This window comes from Ochlerotatus camptorhynchus, unplaced genomic scaffold (genome assembly GCF_037179485.1).
Source record: "Ochlerotatus camptorhynchus isolate MF236.1 unplaced genomic scaffold, CSIRO-AGI_Acam_v1.1 ptg000330l, whole genome shotgun sequence".
Lineage (NCBI taxonomy): Eukaryota > Metazoa > Arthropoda > Insecta > Diptera > Culicidae > Ochlerotatus > Ochlerotatus camptorhynchus.
Genome location: NW_027040818.1, coordinates 14,238,652 through 14,261,921, shown reverse-complemented (window position 1 = coordinate 14,261,921; position 23,270 = coordinate 14,238,652). Strand labels below are relative to the sequence as shown.

At 40.0% G+C, this 23,270-nt stretch overlaps 3 protein-coding genes across 3 annotated transcripts in view; 1 reads left to right on the top strand and 2 right to left on the bottom strand.

The window, feature by feature from the left end:
* Positions 1-8,229: 8,229 nt before the first annotated feature.
* Positions 8,230-23,270, bottom strand: part of LOC135708453 (uncharacterized) — a 39,455-nt gene continuing 24,414 nt past the window's right edge. The window contains exons 4-5 of the mRNA XM_065230571.1: positions 9,543-9,956; positions 8,230-9,483 (exon numbers count right to left, since the gene is read on the bottom strand). Of these exons, the coding sequence (XP_065086643.1) occupies positions 9,227-9,483; positions 9,543-9,956 (671 nt within the window). The 3' untranslated portion in view covers positions 8,230-9,226. The remainder of the gene's footprint in view (positions 9,484-9,542; positions 9,957-23,270) is intronic.
* LOC135708644 (vitellogenic carboxypeptidase) lies at positions 10,053-11,594 on the top strand. Its single transcript, XM_065230748.1, has one exon. It carries the CDS (start codon positions 10,177-10,179, stop codon positions 11,581-11,583), a length of 1,407 nt encoding a protein of 468 aa, XP_065086820.1. The 5' UTR covers positions 10,053-10,176; the 3' UTR covers positions 11,584-11,594.
* Positions 17,454-19,006, bottom strand: LOC135708406 (vitellogenic carboxypeptidase-like). The gene has a single exon (XM_065230505.1). It carries the CDS (start codon positions 18,917-18,919, stop codon positions 17,465-17,467), a length of 1,455 nt encoding a protein of 484 aa, XP_065086577.1. The 5' UTR covers positions 18,920-19,006; the 3' UTR covers positions 17,454-17,464.

Sequence of the window (23,270 nt, the reverse complement as noted above, 5' to 3'; positions counted from 1 at the left end):
CAGTGGCAGTGTGCGGAGTTTAGTAAATCTTCTGAGAGCAGCCTTCTTAGTTCTTTTCAACGAGCGAAGATCTTTCGTCATCCTAATTATACTATTGGTATGTGTTGTAATTGTATGTAAATAATGATGATACGTATGAATTAGCACCTTACACTTGTTACAAAATTAATCAACTTGCCAACATTATTTTGGTGGCACTCTTTAAGTGATAATAAGCTGTTTTTTTTCTCTACAGTTGTCTCGGGCGGCGTTCGCAATTTGCGCGATTTTCGTATCTTACGTAATTTAGCTGTTTAACTCTAAACGGTTTTACTGATTCAAGGTCGTTCCTTGGTTTTGGTGCATGTTAAACCTTTGGCGACTGTCGGATTAAACGCGCCTACGTCTACAGTGTTTACGCAGAAATGATACGCAGAGCTTGCCAAAAGTTTTTTGAGCTTATGTACACTCAAAAAATAAATCACATTTCCAATGGAAAACATCCATTAGAATTTCACATAACTTTCATGTGATCTCATAATTGGGAATCGCACCACGAAATCACATAAACCTTATGTGCCCAATGAAGTTTATGTGATTTATCACATAGAATTCATGTGATAATGTGAATGTTATGTGAATTTCAGGTAGAAATAATTGATTTCGTTATTGGAAAAATTTCATTTGCGTTCCCAATGGAAACTAAATGAAAACTTTTTTCAGTGTAGTATAGTTGGCCTATTCTGCGCGGCGTGTGAGGTGAGGTGACAGTGAAATGATGGTGAAGTGACAATTGTCACCTCGGGTGAGGTGACTCTCCGTGCAAATCAAATGGAGAGTCAACTCACCCGAGGTGACAATTGTCACTTCACCATCACTTCACTGTCACCTCACCTCACACGCCGCGCAGAATAGGCCTATAGAATTTGTTCGGTACGGTCGCGAAATTTTGAAATGATTGATACGTCCGTTGAATTAACTAATTTCATACAAAGCTCAGTAGTAAATAAGTAGAATATCTAGGGAGGAACCCAAAACTAATCAACTCGCCAATATAGGGTATCACATTTATTTGGGTGGCACTCATTAAATTATAATAAGCGATTAAGTCATATGAATAAAAGCGTTTACTTTACTTTTCCCGTAAGAAAAGCACGGGAAAGTAAAGTAAACTCTTTTTATTCATACGGCCCATTGTTTCGCACGGCGTTTGGAACTCGCGCGGTCTTCGTAACTTACATAATCTCGATAGGTATTTCGTTCGAAACGGATTACCTTATTCAATCGGATTTCTACGCGGATGTATCTACGCGCACACGTCACAGTATTTTTTTCCTATAGCTATCTTGAAACAACACACGTTGCTGTATTGGCAAAGATAGAAGCAAAATTTATTCAAATGGGTCAAGTCTTGAAAACAAAGCTGTCACGCAGCTCCAGCTTGATACCCAATAACAAAAATCTGAGGTAGGGAATGCGCTTTTCGCAGGCAACCGGTGATAATTTTAATTGAGGGGGTTAGAATGAAAGGGGTGTAAGTGACTTTGATCGATTCTCTTCATCGAATTTCTCTTTCGTTAATAATTCAGCTGTAAACACATTCCTTGATTCGTGTGCCATTCTGGATGCAAGATGAGAACCTCCTTTATCAAACTATGTGGCAGAAATAGCGCAAAATCTGTTTATATAAAGCTGTGGCTATCAAAAGAGAAAATTGATGAAGAGAATCGATCAAAGTCACTTACACCCCTTTCCTTCTAACCCCCTCAATTATAATAGCAACTATTGGTGTAAGCAGTCACTGTAGTCGACACATTTTCTGTGATAATCGACTGCCTTTGCTTCCAACATTTGCAAAACAAGCTATCAAAGTACAGTACCAAACTAAAATGTCATATGACAGTCTCTGTCTAATGTTGTACTTCTGTCAAGGGGAGGTCACTCTACACACTTATTTTGCGCCAACATTTTTCTCAGTGTGCCTCAGCGTGCCACAGCTGTACCGGCAGTGCCAAGAAGTCATTGAACTGACTTTTGTTTGCTTGTGAATAATGCCTTGTTTGGCAACCTGGTATTTTAACAGCTCTTGTTTTTGTTTTGTTTTTCAATGTTTTCAAAAACGACACGGACTCCAGTTGGGACAACACACTGGATGCATCCGTCTCCAAAGATGCATGCAACGGACGAGCTCCGTTGCTACCTGTGGCGTCCCGTAAACTCACTTTTCACCTGTGCACCAACTTTCAAAACCAGATTTAATGCCATATTCATACTCGAATCGGTTGAAAATACATTTAATGTCCTAGTTTACTCGATATCTATGCATTGCAAACAATATTGTGATAATTGTTTATGTTTTGAGAGTTGGTGCTCAGGTAGATTGAGATTAAGGAAACGCCACGATCCTTCCATCTTCGGCGGAGAAAACGGATTTACACCGAATTTTTCACCGCCCGAGTATCATCCGTCGGAAAAATGGAAACTAACACCGGCCGGAACACACGCCGGACTGATGAAGGACGCACCGTTGACCCGAAACTGACCTGCCAACTTCATTCAACCGGCACAGCAACAGGACGCAGTGATGATGGTCTACGGACTCGATAACAGCACAGCCAACACCGATAAGCTGTTCAATCTGTTCTGCCTGTATGGAAATGTTGTCAGGATAAAGTTCATGAAGACCAAAGAGGGTATCGCCATGGTCCAGATAGGAGACGCCATCGCAGTCGAACGCAGCATCCAGCACTTGAACAACATTGAATGAATGGAAATGATGGTAGTAAAATTCAAATTGCATTTTCCAAGCAGAACTACTTGTCAGAGTCCACCAACTCGCACACCCTGCCGGACAATTCGATCAGCTTCAAGGTCTACAGCGCCTCCAAGAACAATCGCTTCCTAGGCCAGCAAAAATCGCATTCTCCATCTCTTCAATACCCTACCTGGCTGCATTCACCACCAAGGATAGCCACCCGTCGCAAGTGCGAATGTTCCCGCTGAAATCGGAAAGTTCCTCCTCCGGATTGATCGAGTTCCCGAGCGTAACCCTGGCGGTGAACGCCATCATGAAGTGCAACCACAGCGCGATCGATCACAAATGCACAAAATTCTCGTTCATTATGAAGCTGCACGGCGAATGAGAACGACCCAAATATGAGTTTAGTTCACTCATAATCGCCAAAGTGCAGGAACTCAGGGATGAGTAAATTTGTGTCATGGTTTCCTGTGGATAACCTAAAAAATCTGCCGGAAAATGAGGAAATTGACGAAAATTTTATTCAGTCTCGGAGTAGTACCAATAGACAGAGTGAATCCAATATTTACTTTTCTCAAATTCGGGAATTTTTCCCTGGAAAATCCTGGAAAAAACCTGGGAAAACATGAGACAAAATTTACTCATCGCTGAGTTCCTGCACTTTTGGCGATTATGAGTGAACTAAACTCAAATTTGGGTCATTTTTATTAGCCGTGTGTGCTTCTCCTCCTCCAAGAATATGAACGGTGCGTGGAGCAACGAGAACATCGAAAACACGTTAAGTGGACCCTACACGATTACTTTTATTGACAATAATCGTATTGTCAATACATTCTATATTGACGTCAATATATCGAGATTGACAATATTTCTGAATTCACATTATCAATATTATTGTCAATAATTCCCCTTCGCGTCAATATATTGATGCGTGTGGGGTTTGCTTTAGCTTTGAAAGAGCGGAAGCTTCTTTTTCTGAGAAAAGAAAGGATTTTCCTTTTTCTGTGTAGTTAATGTTATGATTCGTAATTATAATTTCTTATTGTATTAGTTGGAAGTGCAAAAAGCAGGAGAGTTAAAAAAAATTGTTGAATTATTTGAGATTTTACCAAGACGGTCCTCCAACATTATATGTTGGACGATGAAATCGTTGGTGTAGCAGCCACCGCCATGGATGTATTCGAGCAGTTCGAATGGTCGGATGGTATAGGTTTTGTTTGGTTGTTGAATTTCCGATTAAAACTTAAGCACCACTTGTCGTGACCGGCTCGAGATTTCCAGCGTCTGCCACGGCTACACGAATTAGCGATGCAGCTCCCACGGCTGCGGCTGCTTCCAATGCTGCTTCTGCTTTAGTTGCTTCTGTTCCTTCTGCTGGTCCGTCTCCTCTAAAATTCGTAAAAAAAAGACGGACCAGCAGCAGCATTGGAAGCAGCCGCAGCCGTGGGAGCTGCATCGCTAGTTCGTGTAGCCATGGCCGGAAACCTCGGTCAGGTCAATATACCGCTGTCAGCTGTTCTTCATCTGGGAGGAAATGTGGATGTGACTGCCGTCACGAGTGTAACGATTTTGAGAATCCATGGCGAGACTTGGTGGTGATTCACGGTTGTTTTGAAAATAATTTGATTATATTGTGGCAACATCAATAACAAATGTTGACACATGCGCACTGCGTAGGCGCAGAAAAAGTTCAGTGTTGCCAGTAACTTTAAAGATCATAAAAATTCTAACCATGGGTGCCAAACAGCGCCCAAGTGTGCCCAAGGTTGTTTTTGGCACACTGTGCGGTGTGACCATCCCCTTGGTTGTCCCATATATAAAAGTCTACGAATAAATAAATGTTCAACAGTGTTTTTCTCGGCTTGCTGTTTTGCTTTTATGGGCTGAGTAGCTTCAAAACTTTTTCATCACTTAGGGAAAATGACGGCTTCAGCAATACCTTATTCTAGTATCGTCAGGACGGTAAACAACATCCTTGATAGGTGTTGATTGAACACTTTGCAGGTTCACCTTCATTTGCTTCAAATGGCATCAGCTGGTAAATGCTTCAAACTGGCGTTGGAGAAATTGTCAATCATCGATCGAGCAGATCCGTGAGTAGATTTTGAGATCGTCTGCATACGATAGTCGTGGACCTTCGATAACTAAATTCATGTCATGGAAGGCATTCCTGAAGTAGCTGCGAAAATGTCGGACTGGCAGTCACCATAGGTTGCCACCAGCTGACGATCGGCGAGATGTGAGCGAAACCATTTCAGGAGATTTCCGCTAACTCCGAGTCTATCCAATTTGGCGATCGCGATGGCGTGATTTATCTTATCGAAGGCAGCAGCCGTCTGTTTGTGACCTTTCAACCATACTTTGCGTGATGTACGATGTCAAACACAGTAAATTCGTGGTAGTAAATCAACCGGAGGTGAAGCCATGTTGATCTTCGCTTAGAAACTGCTTGCAATGGGAGAACAGAGGCTCGAATGACTAACTCGAATAGTTGAATAGTTTCAAAATTTCGCACAACGATGTAATTCCAAGATAATTATCCACGTCCCGTTGACTACCCTTTTTATATACAGGGAACATATGCGCAAATTTCCAGTTTGATGGAAAAATGCCACCCTAGATGGACAATCGGAACAGATGTTGTAGCGGTGACAGTAAGTTAGCGATATGCTTTAGTCGCTATCACTTCGGCGTTGACCACAATTCCACCCATAGCATGACCGGAAAGTGGAACGTTGCTTGTGTTGTGTTCGATAAAAATGTCGGAATCCACCGTGACAGTTCGAGTGATAGAGTTATCGTTTTATAGCAAACGAGTTGATTGAAATAAAATCGAGTCCGAATCGGTCTCTTAGTCTTGGATCGTACAAGGTGAAAGACGTGTTTGTTTTTAAACTATAATCCGAAGCGTGTATCTGGTGGTAATACTTAAAAGTGGCGACAAGGATGGGATTTGAAGTGGATTTGGTGCTTAGGGAGGAAAAACCAATATTTCGGAAAGCGTATGACGTGCCGTTTAAATTAAGAGAAAAAGTTCAGAGTTGGTTGGAAATGCTAACATGAAGCTTTAGTGTGATAATTTATTAGCTAGAGAATGATCTTTAGAAAAGAGTAGGTGGATAGGTACGTTAGAGTACGGCAGTATGAAAATTGAATAGAAGTTGAAAATGAGCGAAGGGCCATTAATGCGACAGTTTTAAAGTTAGACGCACATCTTTTGCCTAACCCGTACGATGTACACGGAGACTTGCCTGTAGACTTGGAGACATACTTCAACTCTCCGCGTACATCGTACGGGATAGGCAAAAGATGTGCGTCTAACTTTAAAACTGTCGCATCATGGCCCTTCGCTCATTTTCAACTTCTATTCAATTTTCATACTGCCGTACTCTAACGGACCTATCCACCTACTCTCTTCTAAAGATCATTCTCTAGCTAATAAATTATCACACTAAAGCTTCATGTTAGCATTTCCAACCAACTCTGAAAATCGCTAACTTCGCGTATGAAGTAACATAAAAACACTTTGAATGAGAAAAAGTTATTGAAAATTTGGATTCTCTTGAGAAACAAAACGTGATTACTCCAATAATGCTAGGGTCACGTCTTCGTTGATTAAGCTCTCGTCAGAGAAGACACTTGCAAACTTGTTGGAGAACAAGCGGCAGACCTCCTGTGGACTGGAAGCGACTTCGCCGATCAATATCATGGATGAAGGTAGACCGAACTCTCTGCACTGCTCCATCACGTACTTCCAGAAAGACTAACGATTGGAAACTCGGATCATGGAACTGTAAGTCTATCAATTTCATGGAAAGTACCCGCATTCTTTCCGACGCAGCCTACAAAGAGCTTTCTCAAATAATCTATCGCCACTAGTGGGAGGCGGTTTTGTGGACCGGCGATCGACAACAGATCAAATCTTTACGTTCCTCCAAAAGCGTTGCGAATGTGAAGTCCTTGCACACCACCTATGTATCGATTTCAAGGCGACTTAGAGCTATGGAAGGTAAGGTTATGGGCAAAAACGGTTTTCCCGGGAAACTGATCAAACTGATCTAGGCTACGATGGATGTGTACAGTGCTGTTTGAACATATTGGGTACATTTATAGGACTCGTTAGAAGCACGCAAACTGCCGCCTGTGGGTCCCGTAGTCGTTTTTGTCAAAATTTAATTTTTCAATGCAAATGTACTTCTTCTTCGCATTTCGAGCTTATTGCTTAGGAGGGCCCATGCATTAATTATATCACGCTAAATCGAGCAAAAAATTACCCCTCTCCCCTATCGTGACGTTTTTCCTATACCTAATACCCCCCTTAGAGCGTGGCATAATATATGCATCAACCCTAATTGCTTATTGTGTGCTCTCAACTTAGTGCTCTATATGCACTTCCACAGTTATTAATTCAGAGCTTTCGATGGCCTGTACCATTAGTATTATTGTGTGGCAAGTACAGTCATACTCTACACGGCGAATGAGAACGACTCAAATTTGAGTTAAGTTCACTCATAATCGCCAAAAGTGCAGGAACTCAGCGATGAGTTAATTTGCCTCATGTTTTCCCAGGTTTTTCCAGGGAAAAATTCCCGAATTTGAGAAAAGTAAAGATTGGATTCACTCAGTCTATTGGTACTACTCCGAGACTGAATAAAATTTTCGTCAATTTCCTCATTTTCCGGCAGATTTTTTAGGTTTTCCACAGAAAACCATGAGACAAATTTTACTCATCGCTGAGTTCCTGCACTTTTGGCGATTATGAGTGAACTAAACTCAAATTTGAGTCGTTCTCATTCGCCGTGTATGCCCAAGGAAGTCGAGCAATTTGCCAACCCGAAAAATCCATAGACCGGACCGGAAATCGAACCCAGCCACCTCCAGCATGGTCCTGCTTTGTAGCTGCACTTTTACCAACTGAACTAAGGGAGGCCCCAATGTAAATGTAGCTACCCTTATTTTCATTATACTGGATGAACTGAACAACTTTGTTCTGAAAAAGTTTGGAAAGACAGTCAAATTGGTTGTCCCATGACATAAGAAGCAATGGTACTAAGCAAGCGATTTTCTCGGCTTGCTGATTTTTGCTATGGGACGAACATGCGAAGAGCTGCAGCATCGCCAAGCTGATGGTATTTCCTGCCTCCTGTTAAACATTGCGCTAGAAGATTCTATAACATTCGCCCGAATGTCACTAGAGAAGTCTGTTCGCTCCAGCTTTGTTCGATAGGAACGGATGTTGACAATTCGATTGGATCTTCGTCGTGTGACAGTCGTCTATACTTTTTCCGAAGGGTTTTTTGGGGCTGATGGAGAGGTGGAGCCTCAACAAAGGAAAATAAAAGATGTTTCACGTAAGCCCTGTGCAGTACTGGGGCAGCTCAAGATATTTCAGTTAGTGAGATCATAAGAAAAAAAAAACAAAGTACACATTAATTCTTCAGAATACAGGCTGTGATCATCATCAAAACTTTTAATTTCAAACCGCAAACCAGTCAATTGTTAGTAACAACATTTTATTGTTCTCCACATTCATGTCATCCTGGTTCACAATTCATTTTAAATGAATCACAGTACACTTTTCTATAACTTGTTTGTTGCTTATTAAAACTCATATCTTAAACAAAATTCGATCTGGACTTCGTAACATTCATAATGGACGGATTGATTCACATAGGTACACACTACCTGATGGTTTCAGGAAGTTCTACATAAAGGGGTACTTTTCTCGTTCTAGCATTACATAACTGATGATTTCTATACTTAAAATATCTACCATTACTCAGATTCCAACGGAAGACTATCGGGCTTAAAGTATTACACTAATAAAAGGTAATGGTTAAGAATGCTGATTGTAGTTGTGTGTGTGTGTCCGTGTGGTATATTTGTACGTACATAATTATATAAAATGTAAACAAATGGAAGTCAATAGTCTTCATTGATAAAAAAAAATATCTTAAAAGGGGATTTTCCAAGAAATCGTGCCTCAACTGGTAGAGAGGTTAAATAGATTCTGCATTCATCGATTATCTTCAGATAAACATACATATTTATATGATATAATTCATACAATACTATCTTCTTGCTTTATTGCTGTTACGTGCTAAGGCAACAATGAAGTGCACTTGGACTTTCCCGTTAATTTTCTCCTCGCCTTTTTCACATCATAAATAATAAATTGGCAAATCTCACTAATAATTCCCTACGAATAGCAAAGGTCTTATTTCCTTATATTTTGCGCGCTCCTTTTTTGTTGCTTCATTCTAGTAGTACGTATTTTTCTCTTAATTTTGTTGTGCTATTTACAATCAGTACTTTTCAAGTGACAGCTTTAACAAAAAAATATAGTCTACGACTAAATAACACTTAAATCAGATCTATTGATTTGCTTGCGTAAGGCTTAAGTAAATAAAGATCATCTTGTCGAGATTTTTGTTTCCTTAAGAAAGTGGACGGACACGTAAATGTTGGTTCCAAAACTATGTGATCTCCCTAAACGTCAGTACTGCCCGTTTGAATTCGTACCTTCTTGACGGTACCATTTTCGGCGTAGCCCGGATTTCGGATACCAAATCCGTCTGCATTTTGCGGTCGGGGTTTCTTAAGACTGGATCGGAGCGGTGTTCGGGTGACCGAACCGGAACCTATTGTCGACCCATTGGACATTGTGGTCATGGTCGTGGTGACGGATTGGACGCTTCCGTTGATGCTGGAGTATGGCCGACCGCTGGAGTTAGTCACGGCGATGCCTACGAGAAAAAGGGAACGTGATGAGAGCTGTCTTTTAATTACCCATCGTAGTACATACCATTGGTCTCCCGGAAGCCCGGATTGTTGTAGGTAGTTGCGTTACCGTTGACGTTGCCCATCATCGTGGGATCACCATCCGGCCGCTTCGTCAGTATTTTATCGTATACCGACAGGACCATCAGAGCCAACGATAGGGCCACCGTTACAATCTGCAGGTAGAACGAGATCCCCCGTGTGATGCGATACCCCGTTCGATCGTCGTCAGTCTGTAGGGCAAACAGGCCGGCTGCCGCCAGCGAAAGGAATGTTGCCAGCCCCACCACCAATAGCTTCAATGTGATGAGAACGCTGTACTTCATGCAGATCCGATCCCGCGACGAGATCATCGCTATCTGCATAATGCTGAGTATGCAATATATGCCAAATAGGGCACATCCCGCTACCGCTATCAGGCCACTGGTGAAGACAACGCCTGGAAAGGAAAAGCAAAATCAAAATCCGTTATCAGTTGGCACCTACATTTGTTTTTCCTACAGTGTTCATTGACTTGGTGAGTTCAGTGATGTTGGTGCAGAGTTGGTTATCAAATCAAGATCAGCGATTTCTATTTACAAAGTTGAATCAAACCTCTATTTAAGCTTACACAAAAATCGTTGTCATGCCAGTTGGCTTTTGTGACCGTCGTCGTCGTTATGGTGAAATTACAGCTGTTAGCTCTAGTGCTGTTTGCCTGCTATGCAGGTAGCAATGCACTCTGGAATCCATACGTGAAACTTATGAAGGGATCGGCTTCTCCGCGTCGACCAGGTGAAAGTGGAGAACCATTGTTCCTGACCAAACTGTTGCAGGACGGAAAGATCGAGGAAGCTCGCAACAAGGCCCGTGTTAACCATCCCATGCTGGGATCGGTCGAGAGTTATTCCGGTTTCATCACCGTCGATGCCAAACACAACTCAAATCTGTTCTTCTGGTACGTCGCGGCCAAGAACAACCGTGAACAGGCACCCCTCCTAGTTTGGTTGCAAGGTGGCCCAGGCGCTTCGTCCCTCTTTGGATTGTTCGAAGAGAATGGACCGTTCCACATCCACAAGAACATGTCGGTCAAGCATCGGGAATTCTCCTGGCACCAAAACCATCACATGATCTATATCGACAACCCAGTCGGAACTGGATTCAGCTTCACCGATAACGATGAAGGTTACTCCACCAACGAAGAACATGTCGGTGAAAACCTGTTGAAATTCATCCATCAGTTCTTCATCATGTTCCCGAACCTTCTCAAACATCCCTTCTACCTTGCTGGTGAATCATATGGTGGAAAATTCGTCCCTGCCTTCGGCCATGCTATTCACAATTCCCAAAACCAACCCAAGATCAACCTTCAGGGATTGGCTATTGGTGATGGTTATACCGATCCGTTGAACCAGCTCAACTACGGAGAGTACCTCTACGAGCTGGGTCTGATCGATTTGAACGCCAGGCAGAAATTCGACAAGGACACGGCTGCCGCCATCGCCTGTGCTGAACGTAAGGACATGCCATGCGCCAACCGACTGATTCAGGGTCTGTTTGACGGTATCGACGGCCAGGAATCGTTCTTCAAGAAGGTAACCGGATTCGATTCCTACTACAACTTCATCAAAGGCGACGAAGATAAAGATAGCACGCTGATTGACTTTCTCAGCCACCCGGAGGTGCGCAAGGGAATCCACGTCGGTGAGCTACCGTTCCACAATATCGAGGAAAACAACAAGGTAGCGGAAAAACTATCCAATGACCAGCTGGATACGGTAGTCCCTTGGGTTAGCGAACTGCTGTCGCACTATCGGGTACTGTTCTACAACGGTCAGCTGGACATCATCTGCGCCTATCCGATGACGGTCGACTTCCTGATGAAGATGCCCTTCGACGGGGATAACGAGTACAAACAGGCCAACAGAGAAATCTACCGGGTCGACGGGGAGATCGCCGGTTACAAGAAGAAGGCTGGCCGTCTGCAGGAGGTGTTGATTCGAAACGCTGGCCATATGGTGCCGAGAGATCAACCGAAGTGGGCCTTCGATATGATCAGTTCGTTCACGCATCAGAAGAACGTGTAAGATGTTACTGATACGGGATAGAATTTTATAACAAATAAAATTATAACGAACGAGAGTTTTTTTGTATTTACATTTCGATTTATATAGGGTAAAATGTGGGTCGAATTTTATATTAGCAACCATTTTTAATCAAAGAGCCGAATATGAAGTCTAATACCACAGTCCGTTTCATTGAGTAGATTAACCCAACAACATCTCAATCAATTCGGCGAACGGTTTCAGAATTTTCAAACTATTTAATAAATATTTCAATACGCCTTTTTAATGCACCACCAACGTAGAGGACACCACGCGAGTTCGAGAGGAAACGTCAACCAAACCGTTTGTTTACATCAGAAAAAGGATTTTTCACAACGCAAATTAAAGCATTTTTCATTGAACATTTTGCCTGTTTCCATCGGTTGTCTTATTTTACGATTTTCCACACATCTGAACCGATTTGCACCTAAACTATTCACACACAAGAAATCCGAAAGATCATAACCACTAAGGCACTATTGGAATTTTGCATTTTTCTCAATAAAAATATTCCTGAACACTAGCAGAATCCTTGCAAAAATGATCAGAATTAAATTTTTCAACTATAGATAAAGTTCTCGAGCACCTCAGATGAATCAATTTATCAGGAAAAGTGAAAAATGTGTTCCGCTTCCAATGTCTCACGGCAAAAATTTCTGCTCACAGCACTCTTTTTGACGTTCTTATATTCACCACCAGAGGTTGAATCGATCGATTAGTTTCTATTAAAAAGGCGTATTTATGAATACATTGATGTCTAAAAAAATAATTAATTTTAGTTAAATTTGTTCCTGGCTACATACCTATCTGCTCCATCACCGCTCAAATTTAATATTTGTAGATAAACATTGCAAATGTCCTATCTGCATTGATCGATTCTCTTCATCAACATTCTCTTTTGTTAATAACTCAGTTGCAAAAACTTTTCCTGTTGTATTTAACGTTGAGGACGCTAGATAAGAACTTCTTTTACCAAACTATGTGGCGATTAAAGGAGATAGGACTTGTTGAAATGTTCATCGATATTTATTCATATATTGGCATAACGAAAACTCATTGCAGGCCTGATGAAACAACTCAAACTCACTGGAGGTTTCAAAATACTCTTGCGGGTTTAGACAGCCCTCACCTCAAGTGAGTGGTGGCAGGAATATAGAAGAAGTAAACAATCACCCCCCGAGAGATAGGGAGAGCAAACTCGAGCGAGACGATGATATGAGGCTCCGGATGACTTTTTTGTTCGAGGCAAGAAGCTCAGAGGTTACCCAGGGTGAGAGTAAGAACGTGTGAAAGAAAACATGAAAATGAACCACTTTTCTGTCAAACGTGAACCAGCTCCTGATTGGCCGATTTCATGTACGTAAGATAGAAATAGAGATAGAAATAAAAGAGGAAGAAGCCAATTGTCACCTCTTCCTCTTAAGTGGACTCTACACGGTTGCTTTTATTGACAATAATCGTATTGTCAATACATTCTATATTGACGTCAATACATCGAGATTGACAATATTTCTGAATTCACATCATCAATATTATTGTCAATACTTGTAAGTATTGACAATATTTCTTACCGTGTGGGGTTTGCTTTAGGTTTAATCCCCCTTCACTCACATGCTATGAGGCTCGGTGGAATGATTTGTGAGTAGGAATTCTACTCCTGAAAAATACTACGCTCGGCTAATTTTAAACTCGCTAGTAAGGCTCAATCCTGAATAGAGTGTCTTTAATTGGGATAAAAAAAAAACCGAAATAACGTGACGCTAAATCACTCCCCCTTCTTTTTTCAAGATTGAATAAAAACCCTCAATGGGGTTATTTAATTTCGACAAACATACCGGTTTTTATACATCATATGAAAGAGCTTCGTTTTCCGAGCACAACGATATATTTAACCAGGGTGTCGATTACCTGTAAAATCAGAGAATATCAGGGAATTCATTTTGAGACCTGGAAAATCAGGGAATTTAATTCAAATTCAGGGAAATATTTCTTAATCACAAACTTTGCTAGTTTCAAACAACTTGATTACTCGGTGTAGTTGAAGTTTGTAGTTTTAAACATTAAATAGATTTGCGAATTTGTGGTTGTTCAATGCTTGATGTTGCATTTTTGCAAGTTGAGCAAGAATTACTCAAATAAAAGGGTATTTTGATGATTTTGAGCCTACACTTAAAAAAATCTACACGTGCCGTTCATGTGTTTCACATTTGAATTGGCGCAATGTGGCAAACACATTAATTTCAAATGTATAACTTATGAAATCAGTCACACCTTACCCATGCTTCATTCACTTACAGCACACATGATTTAAATGTCAACGTCATGTGCTTGATTTCTAATCATGAAATGTTTTGCATATAAATATGTTGTACCAGACATGCTAAATTTAAGCGTGATGCACATGAATTTCATGAAATACCTTGTAGCAATCTTATAGTATAACTATTGGTTTTAGATTTGATTTGTTGCTGTGAAAAAGATAACGGAATTTAATTTAAGCAAATCGTAGTCATGCATACTGCATTCCAATAGTACCGTATATACAAACATAAAAATGTTATCCGATACCTTTGAAACTTAATACATTACTACGGTCCTCTTAAAAGATAATTATTGAACGGGTATGTAAAAATGATAAACACGATATATTTCATTTTAGATATATTGATTTATATTTTCATATTGTGTGTACAGTAGATTAATCGTAGTAGATAGCTTAACCTATCAAATCAAATATCGCTGTCTTCGTGAATAAAGTTGTACTTTTTTTTCTGTATACGTAGTAGTAGAATCGGATGTCCAAAAGAATTCATTTTCGTTCTAGAATTAAAATCATATAAATTTAGGTGCTCTGAGAGTGACATACGAGCGTCAATTTTGACATAAATTTGAGCCATAGCAGACTTGAAATATAGCTCAATCAAACTTACTTTTCGTCGAGCAACAAACTTTTCAGTCTCGGAGCACTAAACATTACATGACATGTTTGTTTACGTCTCTACTTTTGTGTCAAAGACGGATTCCGTCACGTGTAAAATTAGTTATTTCTAAGTGTGATCCCTTTATTTAAACATATAATTTCCTACAAAGAATACTCACATACTCACGGTTAATAATTTCGAGGATTTTGTTATGAAAACCTAACTCCACTAACAAGTCTTCTCTGCTAGCTGTTGCCTTCCATGTTTGTTTTGACACTTTAGGTACTCTTCTCATCCTTATAGTGAGATCCATTGCAATTCATGTGTCATACACGTTAAATACACTAGTAGGAAACAGTAGCGCATAATTATATGGGGATCTCTTTGATTTCGATAAGTTAACACATGAAATCAATGTGTGGTAGTATTGATTTCATAAGCAACAAAAACATATTATTTGTGTATGTAAATCTCATGACATCCGTGTGAAAAGCACATGATTCTATGGTGACAAGTAATGAACGGTCTTCATATTCCAAAACACATGAATGGAACGTGTCATTTTTTTGAGTGTAATATAAATTCAGTTGGGTGTTGACACATTCCTGAGTTGAACTGAGATCCTGATAAAAACCCATTTCCGTAGACAATAGACATTATTAGTTGTTGCAAAATTTAACCTCCAAATTGGTATGTGTTGGTCTCTTAGTAGATGTTACATCTAATTGCGTCTGACTTAGATCCTTTGGGCACATTGGAGCGCTTTTGAGTAAAGAGCTAAGTGAAGAGGATGTTTTTTTTCTGAGCACATGTAGTTCCTGTTCCTTATTGCGTTCCTAACAACCTGATTAGCTCAGAGAATAAATTAAATGAAAATTTAGAATAATGTTCTTCCTTGGGTGGATTTTTGTCTTTGATGCTTGAAGTAGCACTTTTATGATTGAAATATGATTCAAAGAAACGTAGACAAGCATTGCCTCGACAGCATAGAGTGGCTTTATTGTGTATTCTAGGTCTTCATTGTAAATCTGATTAGCTCGGAAAATTAGTTTCTCAGTGAATGGTGAAGGCGCTGTTTTTACGATTTTCCACCATAGGAATCTGGCCGCAAATTAGCGTTTGGTTAAGCGTACTAACTGGAATAATTTTCTTGCGAAGCTGGGTCTCAAATTGTGCTCAAAGGATTAAAGACAAGTGTTTAATATGTAAGATGTAGGAGAACTGGTTGAATTTCTGCCCCTATCGGTGTGTACAGAAACAGTCATAAAAGAACTTTTTAAGTCGGGTTGAAAAAGTTCACGATATTTCGGGAAGTTCAACAAGGTAAAAGTTCGCGAGTCATAGTGAGTTTTAGTGAATATTTTCAACACTGCTTTTAAAGGTGAGAAAATCGCCATGCCAAGGATCTCTTCTCATATTATGGAGTAAATCGAGCAAACTTGTTGATATTTTTAAGCGATTAAGCAAGACTTGTTTGTAGATTGATATCGAGAAGGTTGCAGTTTCCTTCGCTATCAATCATCAATTGAACTGAGTACCTACCTGTCACTTACCGTGATTACAATTTGTGAATTTAAAAAAATGTGATGCCTTCTCGGTTTTGGCAACACGCGATTTCTGTCTTATTTGCATTCTATAAAATGTATCGAACGCTTTATTCAATTGAGATTGTACTGGACCACTCTTCGTGAGTTAGAGTTCCATGTGGTATTAAATGAAAAAAATGTCCAGAAAGCACTACCCAACTAACAATTTTGGCTGCAGAATAGCTGACACAACCGAAAAATGACGTTATGCATCTAATTTGTGCCTGTATAAGCTGGTCTGCGCTAGAACTTTTTGTTGGGTAATACATATATGAGGAAAGTAATAGCTGATGAGATCGTGTTGACAAATCCATGTAATCACTACAACTGGAATTTGTTTGAAAATTACTGGAAAATCAGGGAATATCAGAGAATTTGGTTTTCTTCATTGAGTCGACACCCTGTTAACGATCCGATAGACATTCATCTCGATATTTAAATCATGCCTTAAATTTTTCATTTTCGACTACATTTATTAGTTTACAGCTCGCTCCCATGCAAAGACTCACCGAGGGGCGCTAAGATGGTTTTTCTTTTTAATAATTTCAGTGCACCAAAATTGATGAAATTTTGGAGTTTGGTTCTATTTTTAATGCAGATTACAAATATGTATTTAACTCAATACCCCTAAGCAACTCAGTTAACAGTTAGAAAAGTTTGTATGTATTATGTTATCGAAACAAGGGGCGCATGGGGTGTGACACATTTAAATCTCAATTTTAGATGGTCGAAAAATCTCACGCTAGCGAATCAATCTACGAAAACACTTTTTTCATCTCTTGCATCTAAATCCATCTTCTCGCATCGCTCTCCACCTTTTTGCAGGAAATCTTCATCTTCATATACCATATTTGGGCGTAATTGCTTCTGCAAACAAACACGAAATTAATACCACTAATAACAATCTCGAAAACGGGTCGGGTTATAGTCGCTATATTCATAGTCTGGCGGATAGAATCTCGGGAACCAATTGAGCTGTCAAATTGCGGAACCAATCGAGCAAATCACGACCAACAACAGAAAAGAGCACATCAGCTATTGCGTACAAAACTTCGGAAACCGTTTTCTCGTGATTCAAGGCTCGCTTACGCAAACTAACACTATCTGTGGGTTGGGGAAGGATTCACCCATTCGATTATGCCGGTAATACTAGAATAATCAACGTTTTGTTTATACAAGTTGATAGGGCCGTTTCAATTGTTGGTCTACAACATATTGAATTGGTTTCGCTTTTCGATAGATCAAAATTCTATCCGCCATGAATATAGCGACTATAAGTCGGGTAGGTTTTTTCAAAGAACATTATTTCTCAAAATTGATTCTCTATATAGAAATTATAGTCACGTTTTATATTTTTCAATCATCTAGCATAAAATTCGTGGCAGTCGTAAACGTATTAATCATAACGTACGCCCACTTGGGTTGATCCCGGGGAACCATGTGGCCAGCGTCTCGGATAAGCACCTCCAACAGATTGTTAACCAACTTGTAGTACCCAGCAATCTCACCGTCCACGCTGAACATGTACCGTTTGGCAGTTCTGTACTGATCTGCTCCATCGAAGGTCAGATTTTTCAAATAGTTCACCATCATCGGATAGGCACAAATGATATCCAACTGGCCGTTGTAGATCATCATCCGGTAGTGGGAGAGGAGCTCTACAATCCACGGGGCCACCGAGTCCAGGATGTCATGCTGCAAGTACTTTCCCACCTTGTTCTCGCTGTCCAAGTCATGGAACGGCAAATCTCCCACATGGATCGCCCGTCTAGTTTCCGGAAGTTGCAGGAATCCTATCAGATAGTACTGATCCGTTGGGTCTTCCGCCGTGTGTAGGTAGTTGTAGTACGTGTTGAACCCGGAGATATTCTTGAAGTACGAAGCACCTACATCGTCCCCATTCAACAACTCGTCCATAATCTTGAAAGCGCACTGATAATCGTTCTTCTTGACACACTCCGCCGCAGCCGCCTCATCTTCATCGAACTTCTCCTTCGCATTGATATCGATCAATCCCAGCTGATACAAGTAGTCTCCGTAGTCGAGTTGATTCAGCGGATCGCTGTACCCATTACCGATGGCCATTCCCTGCAGGTTTATCTTGATCTTCGCACTGGGATTCTTCTTGTGAATGGTGTGACCAATGGCCGGAACATACTTCCCTGCGTACGATTCGCCACTCGCGTAGAATGGATTCTTCTGCAGCTCCGGAAACAGCTGGAAGAACTGGATCAACGCCTCGTACAAATTCTCGCCCACTTGAGTTTGGTTGCGCGCATACCCATCGTCGCTATCTGTGAAACTGAACCCTGTCCCGACGGGGTTATCAATGTAGATCAAATTGTGATTGACGTGCCAGGAGTACTGTCGTGGAACGGCTTTCAGATTCTTTGATATGAAGAAGGGACCATTCTCCTCGAACAGACCGAACAAAGACGATGCCCCAGGTCCTCCTTGCAGCCAGAGAAGCACGGGTGCGTTGGCTGAGTTGTTCTTCGCTGGGAAATACCAGAAGAACAGGTTGGAATTGTATCGTTTATCGACGGTGAAGAATCCTGTGTAGCTTTCGAAACCTACGATTCGGCTGTGGTTAACTCGAGCTGCCGTTTGGGCTTCCTTGATCTTCCCAGCTTCCAGATAAGGCGTGATCAACAAAGGATCGCCATTATTTCCTTTGAAGCGCGGTTCAGCTGAGTACATTCCACGTTTCATGAATTGCTCATAGGGATTGATGAACGAGGCACTGCCGACTGCTATCAAGGCGAAGGTCATTAGTAGTGCATAGCATCCTTTCGATTTGAATTTTTCCATTATGTGGCTTTCTTTTGTGCCACTCACAATCACATCAACACAAGAATGGACTATAAATCCTATTACAGACGAAGAAAGTGCTCGGTAAAGTAAAAGAGAACTGTTTCGGCTGACGATCAGAAAAGAACTGAGCATTGACGCTCTGGAATGGACAATCATGTGATGTGTCTACAGTGCAGTCCGCGCTCTCACAATTGATACTTTTGCCTTTTGAATACGCCGATAGCGATAACAGTTTGTTTATAAATAAGCTAACTGGTTTATATTGCATAGCATTAAACAAGAAAGGCATCCTACATAATACAGATTGGTCGGTGGAGTTCATTCTATCCTGTTGGGGAATTATTTCCAAATGAATAATATGATTTTCAGCATAAAATAGAATTAATACTTGTAATCTATAATCTTTTTTTTTTCAAATTTACCTACAGATTTATAGTTATCTTTGAACAGGCTGGACTACCTGAAAAATCAGGGAATCTCAGGGAATTCAATTTTTGACCACCTGGGAACTCAGGGAATTTTTATTAAATTCAATCCTATTCATAAGGGGCTGTTCATTAACTACGTATACAGTTTTTTTTTCGGATTCTTGACCCCCATCCCCCTGCGTAGACAATTTTCCTAACTAAAATAATAATTTTGCATGTACCGTGAATAATTGCCAATCCCCCCCTAAACTGTCTACGTAGTTTATGGACAGCCCCTAACTGCATTATAAAATATAATGACCACACCAATGACACCAATCATGTAGGAAAGTGAAATAATGATTTCAGGCTCAGACAATTGAAATCCAGAGAAAAGTTCTTTGGACTAGATTTTTTTTTTCATGTATCCAGGACATGAACCATTGTTGGGCCTCTCTTAGCTCAATCGGTAAAGGCTAAGTTACAAAGTAAGACCATCTTGGACGTGGCTGGGTTTGATTCCCGGTCCGGTCTAGGTATTTTTCGGGTTGAAAAATTTCTCGACTTTCCTGGGTATCAAGGCGTAAAATAAAGTTAATAAATTTGACTAAAAGTGGATGTTGTACGATTTAGGTCAATTTTGAAGTGTCCATTGTGTTCGATTTAAAGAAGTAAGCAGTTTTGATAAGCTTTCCAATAAACATAAAATCTCAAAAATGTTTTTTTTTGTTATTGAAGGTTTTAGGGTCTGTTCATAAACTACGTAGACAATTTTTTTTTTGGATTCTTGACCCCCCCTCCCCCTGCGTAGACAATTGTCCATACAAAAAATTTAAAATTTGTATGGTCCGTAGATAATCATCACCCCCTCCTAAACTGTCTACGTAGTTTATGAACAGCCCCTTATCTGTATTTTTTTAAATTTTTTGACGAAAATTTGTATTTTTTTATTTCTGAAAATGCACTCTAGTTTCCTACACCTTTGTCTCAGACGTGGTGACGAATAGATTAGCCGTTTTCGTGCTATGATTTAAAAAAAAGCGAACACGCCATTTAGCAAAATTAGGCGTGAACACACGCAGGAAAATGGATTTTTGTTTCAGGGCCTAATGTATTTATTTAACCGTTAGGGAGAGGAGGGGCATAGTGAGCATCCCACAGTTTGGCTCTGGATCTCCAGTTGCATGAAACAAATCAACTGGTAGTAGGTTCAATATCATTATGATATTGATCCTACCGCCAAACAATTTGTTCCAAAATACCGGAAGTTCTAGCTGGTGCACGGGATGCTCACTATGCCCCTCTTACCCCTATGTGATCGACAAAAAAACACCTTTAGGAGCTCGACAAGGGTATCCGGGTACACGCAGAGAAATGATTTTTAAATTTAAATGCATATATTTTTGGCTCAGGGCCTAATATATTTTTAGTATTGATTTAAATATATTATTCGGTTAATTCAAAGAAAAATATTTTTGAATCAACAAACTGGTTGTAGAGCCAATAATCTGTTTGTTGATTATAAAAACCATTTTGTTGATTCAAAAATATGTTTTGTTGAAATAGTGATTCAATATGTTTGAATCAATAACAAAATACATTAGGCCCTGAAACAAAAATCCATTTTTCTGCGTGCACAAATTGAAATACTTGCTACTGCGGCCAATTCTGATCGATTTTCAATCTTTTGGCACCATAGGGTTCAGAAACTATTCCTCTTTCTCGACATTGCCAGCAATGTCCATCCGGACTAGTCTGTTTCCCGGAAATCCGGATTTCCTTTATAATGTTCCAGATCTAAGCATTTTCTTGCCACTTTCGCTAGAATTTCGAAGGAATCTATATCAAAGTATCAGAATCTCCTTCAAGAAACAATTTTAACTTACTTGAGGACCAGTTTAAGGTTTCTCCCCGGAACGGCCATTCCTCTTGTGCCCATAGAAGTTATTGGGAAGAATTCCCTACAATACGGGTATCAAAATTCATGAATTTGCAGCAGAATACCGTTTATCATAATTTTGTGGCCATTTGATGGATTGTCCTCGGAACGGCCATTCCGAAGCAGCAGGGTGGCAAGTGAACTAGGAAAACCGGGAAAAAGTCGGGAATTTATTTTCACCAGGAAAAACCGGGAAAAACCAGGAATTTCATAAGTTCACCAAGAAAATTATCTTGTTTGTATGATATAAAAAGGTTTTACATTTTATGTGTGTCAAAGTTTCTTTTTATAATCAGGTCAAAACAGACCATTTTGTTCAAGCTAAATCTTTCACACAATTAAACATTGATGAACAAAATTTACCCTGAGAATTTAGTAAATATATTTTGTATTTGTTTTTAATTTAATTTTTGTCTCGCATCAATTGCATGTATGATTTGTGCTTAATTGAAGCAGACTTAAGCTGGCCGACGCGTAACTACTTTGAAGTTCCTGTTCAACATGTTCAATAAAAAGTTCTATTTTCAAAAACTTCAGATAAGGCCTTCGAACTTCATGCAAGTTCTACAAAATTCGGGAAAGTCTTGCAAGTTTCAGGAAAATCCTGTGAACTACTGTGATGACCTACGACGGCCAGGAAATCTCTCCGAACCTTCAGAGAAGTTCTACAAATTTTAGAGAAGATTTACAAACTTCAGGGAAGTCCTTTAATCTTAGGGGAATAACTACGAATTTTACAGAATTTTCTACAGATTTAATGTAACTTCTACGACATTTAGGCATTGCTTAAAACTTAAGGATAATCCTATGACACTTATGGATTTTTTCCGAGCTTCAGTACTCTTGGGAAGTCCTCTGAACTTAACATAGTTCTCCAAGCTCAAAAAAGTTCCTAGAACTTCCGAGAAGTCGATTGAACTACAGGTAGTCCTACGAAATTCATGGGAGCTATCCAAACTTCAGGGAATTTCCAAGAAATTAAGGAAAGACCCACTAAATTTTGGAAAACCCTTCGATATATTAAAGCCTAATGAACTTAAGCGAAGCTTTTCTAAATTAAGGGTCCTCATATATTCAGTTAAGTCCTTCAAACTTCAGGGAAGTGCTCAGATCTTCGAGAAAATTCTTCGAACTTTCTGGAAGTCTTACGAACTTCTGAGAATTTCTACGAACTTCGTGGTACTTCTACGATATTTAAGAAATTCCTATGAATTTCAAAAAACTCTGAACTTCAGGGAAATCCTAAGATTTAAAAAAAAGTCCTTCGAACTTCGGGGAAGTCCCATGAAATTCAGGCAATACAAATTTCAATGAACCCTTCAGGAAAGACCTTAACGCTTCAGGGAAGTTCTACGAACTTTAGGGAGTTTCTATGAACTTCAGCAGTCAGTCTTTTTAATAATAAGAGTTATTAAACCAGCGTTGTTTATCAGTGTCAATCGTAATTAATCTTGTAAGCAAAGATGTTTTTGCAAAAACATGAGTGAAAACGCTTTGCTATTATAGTTTTAGCACATAGAACGGAAATAGGCGCCATGATACGACGAAGTAGCGCGGCTCCCTACTAGCTTCTTTACAGCAAACAATCAGATAAAGATTTCACGGGCATTCACAAGAACCTTAATACCTATTTTCAGGGTGTCGACTACCTGGAAAAACCTGGAAAGTCAGGGAATGTCAGGGAATTCTATTTATGATCTGGAAAGTCAGGGAATGTCAGGGAATTTTAATGTAGATCAGGGAAAAAAATAATGTTGATCACATTGCAAAAAATCATGTGTGGGACACATATAAACAATCTTTGAAATTTTATCAGTGCATGACGTCAAAGTTTTTGGGAAGATCCCGGGCATCAGATCTACTCGCTGCGTTTATGGACGCCCTTGCCGGTATTTCTTCGAACAAGTTGCTGCAAGTGTCCATGGATGGGCCCAATGTGAATTGAAGCTAGAGGTACAAAAAGGTGGCGAGAAGCTGATAGATCTGGGAAGCTGTGGGCTGT

What these genes read in the sequence shown, in the direction of transcription:
- LOC135708644 (XM_065230748.1), top strand. Translation starts at nt 10,177, where the DNA reads ATGGTGAAATTACAGCTGTTAGCTCTAGTGCTGTTTGCCTGCTATGCA.
- LOC135708406 (XM_065230505.1), bottom strand. Translation starts at nt 18,919, where the DNA reads ATGGAAAAATTCAAATCGAAAGGATGCTATGCACTACTAATGACCTTC.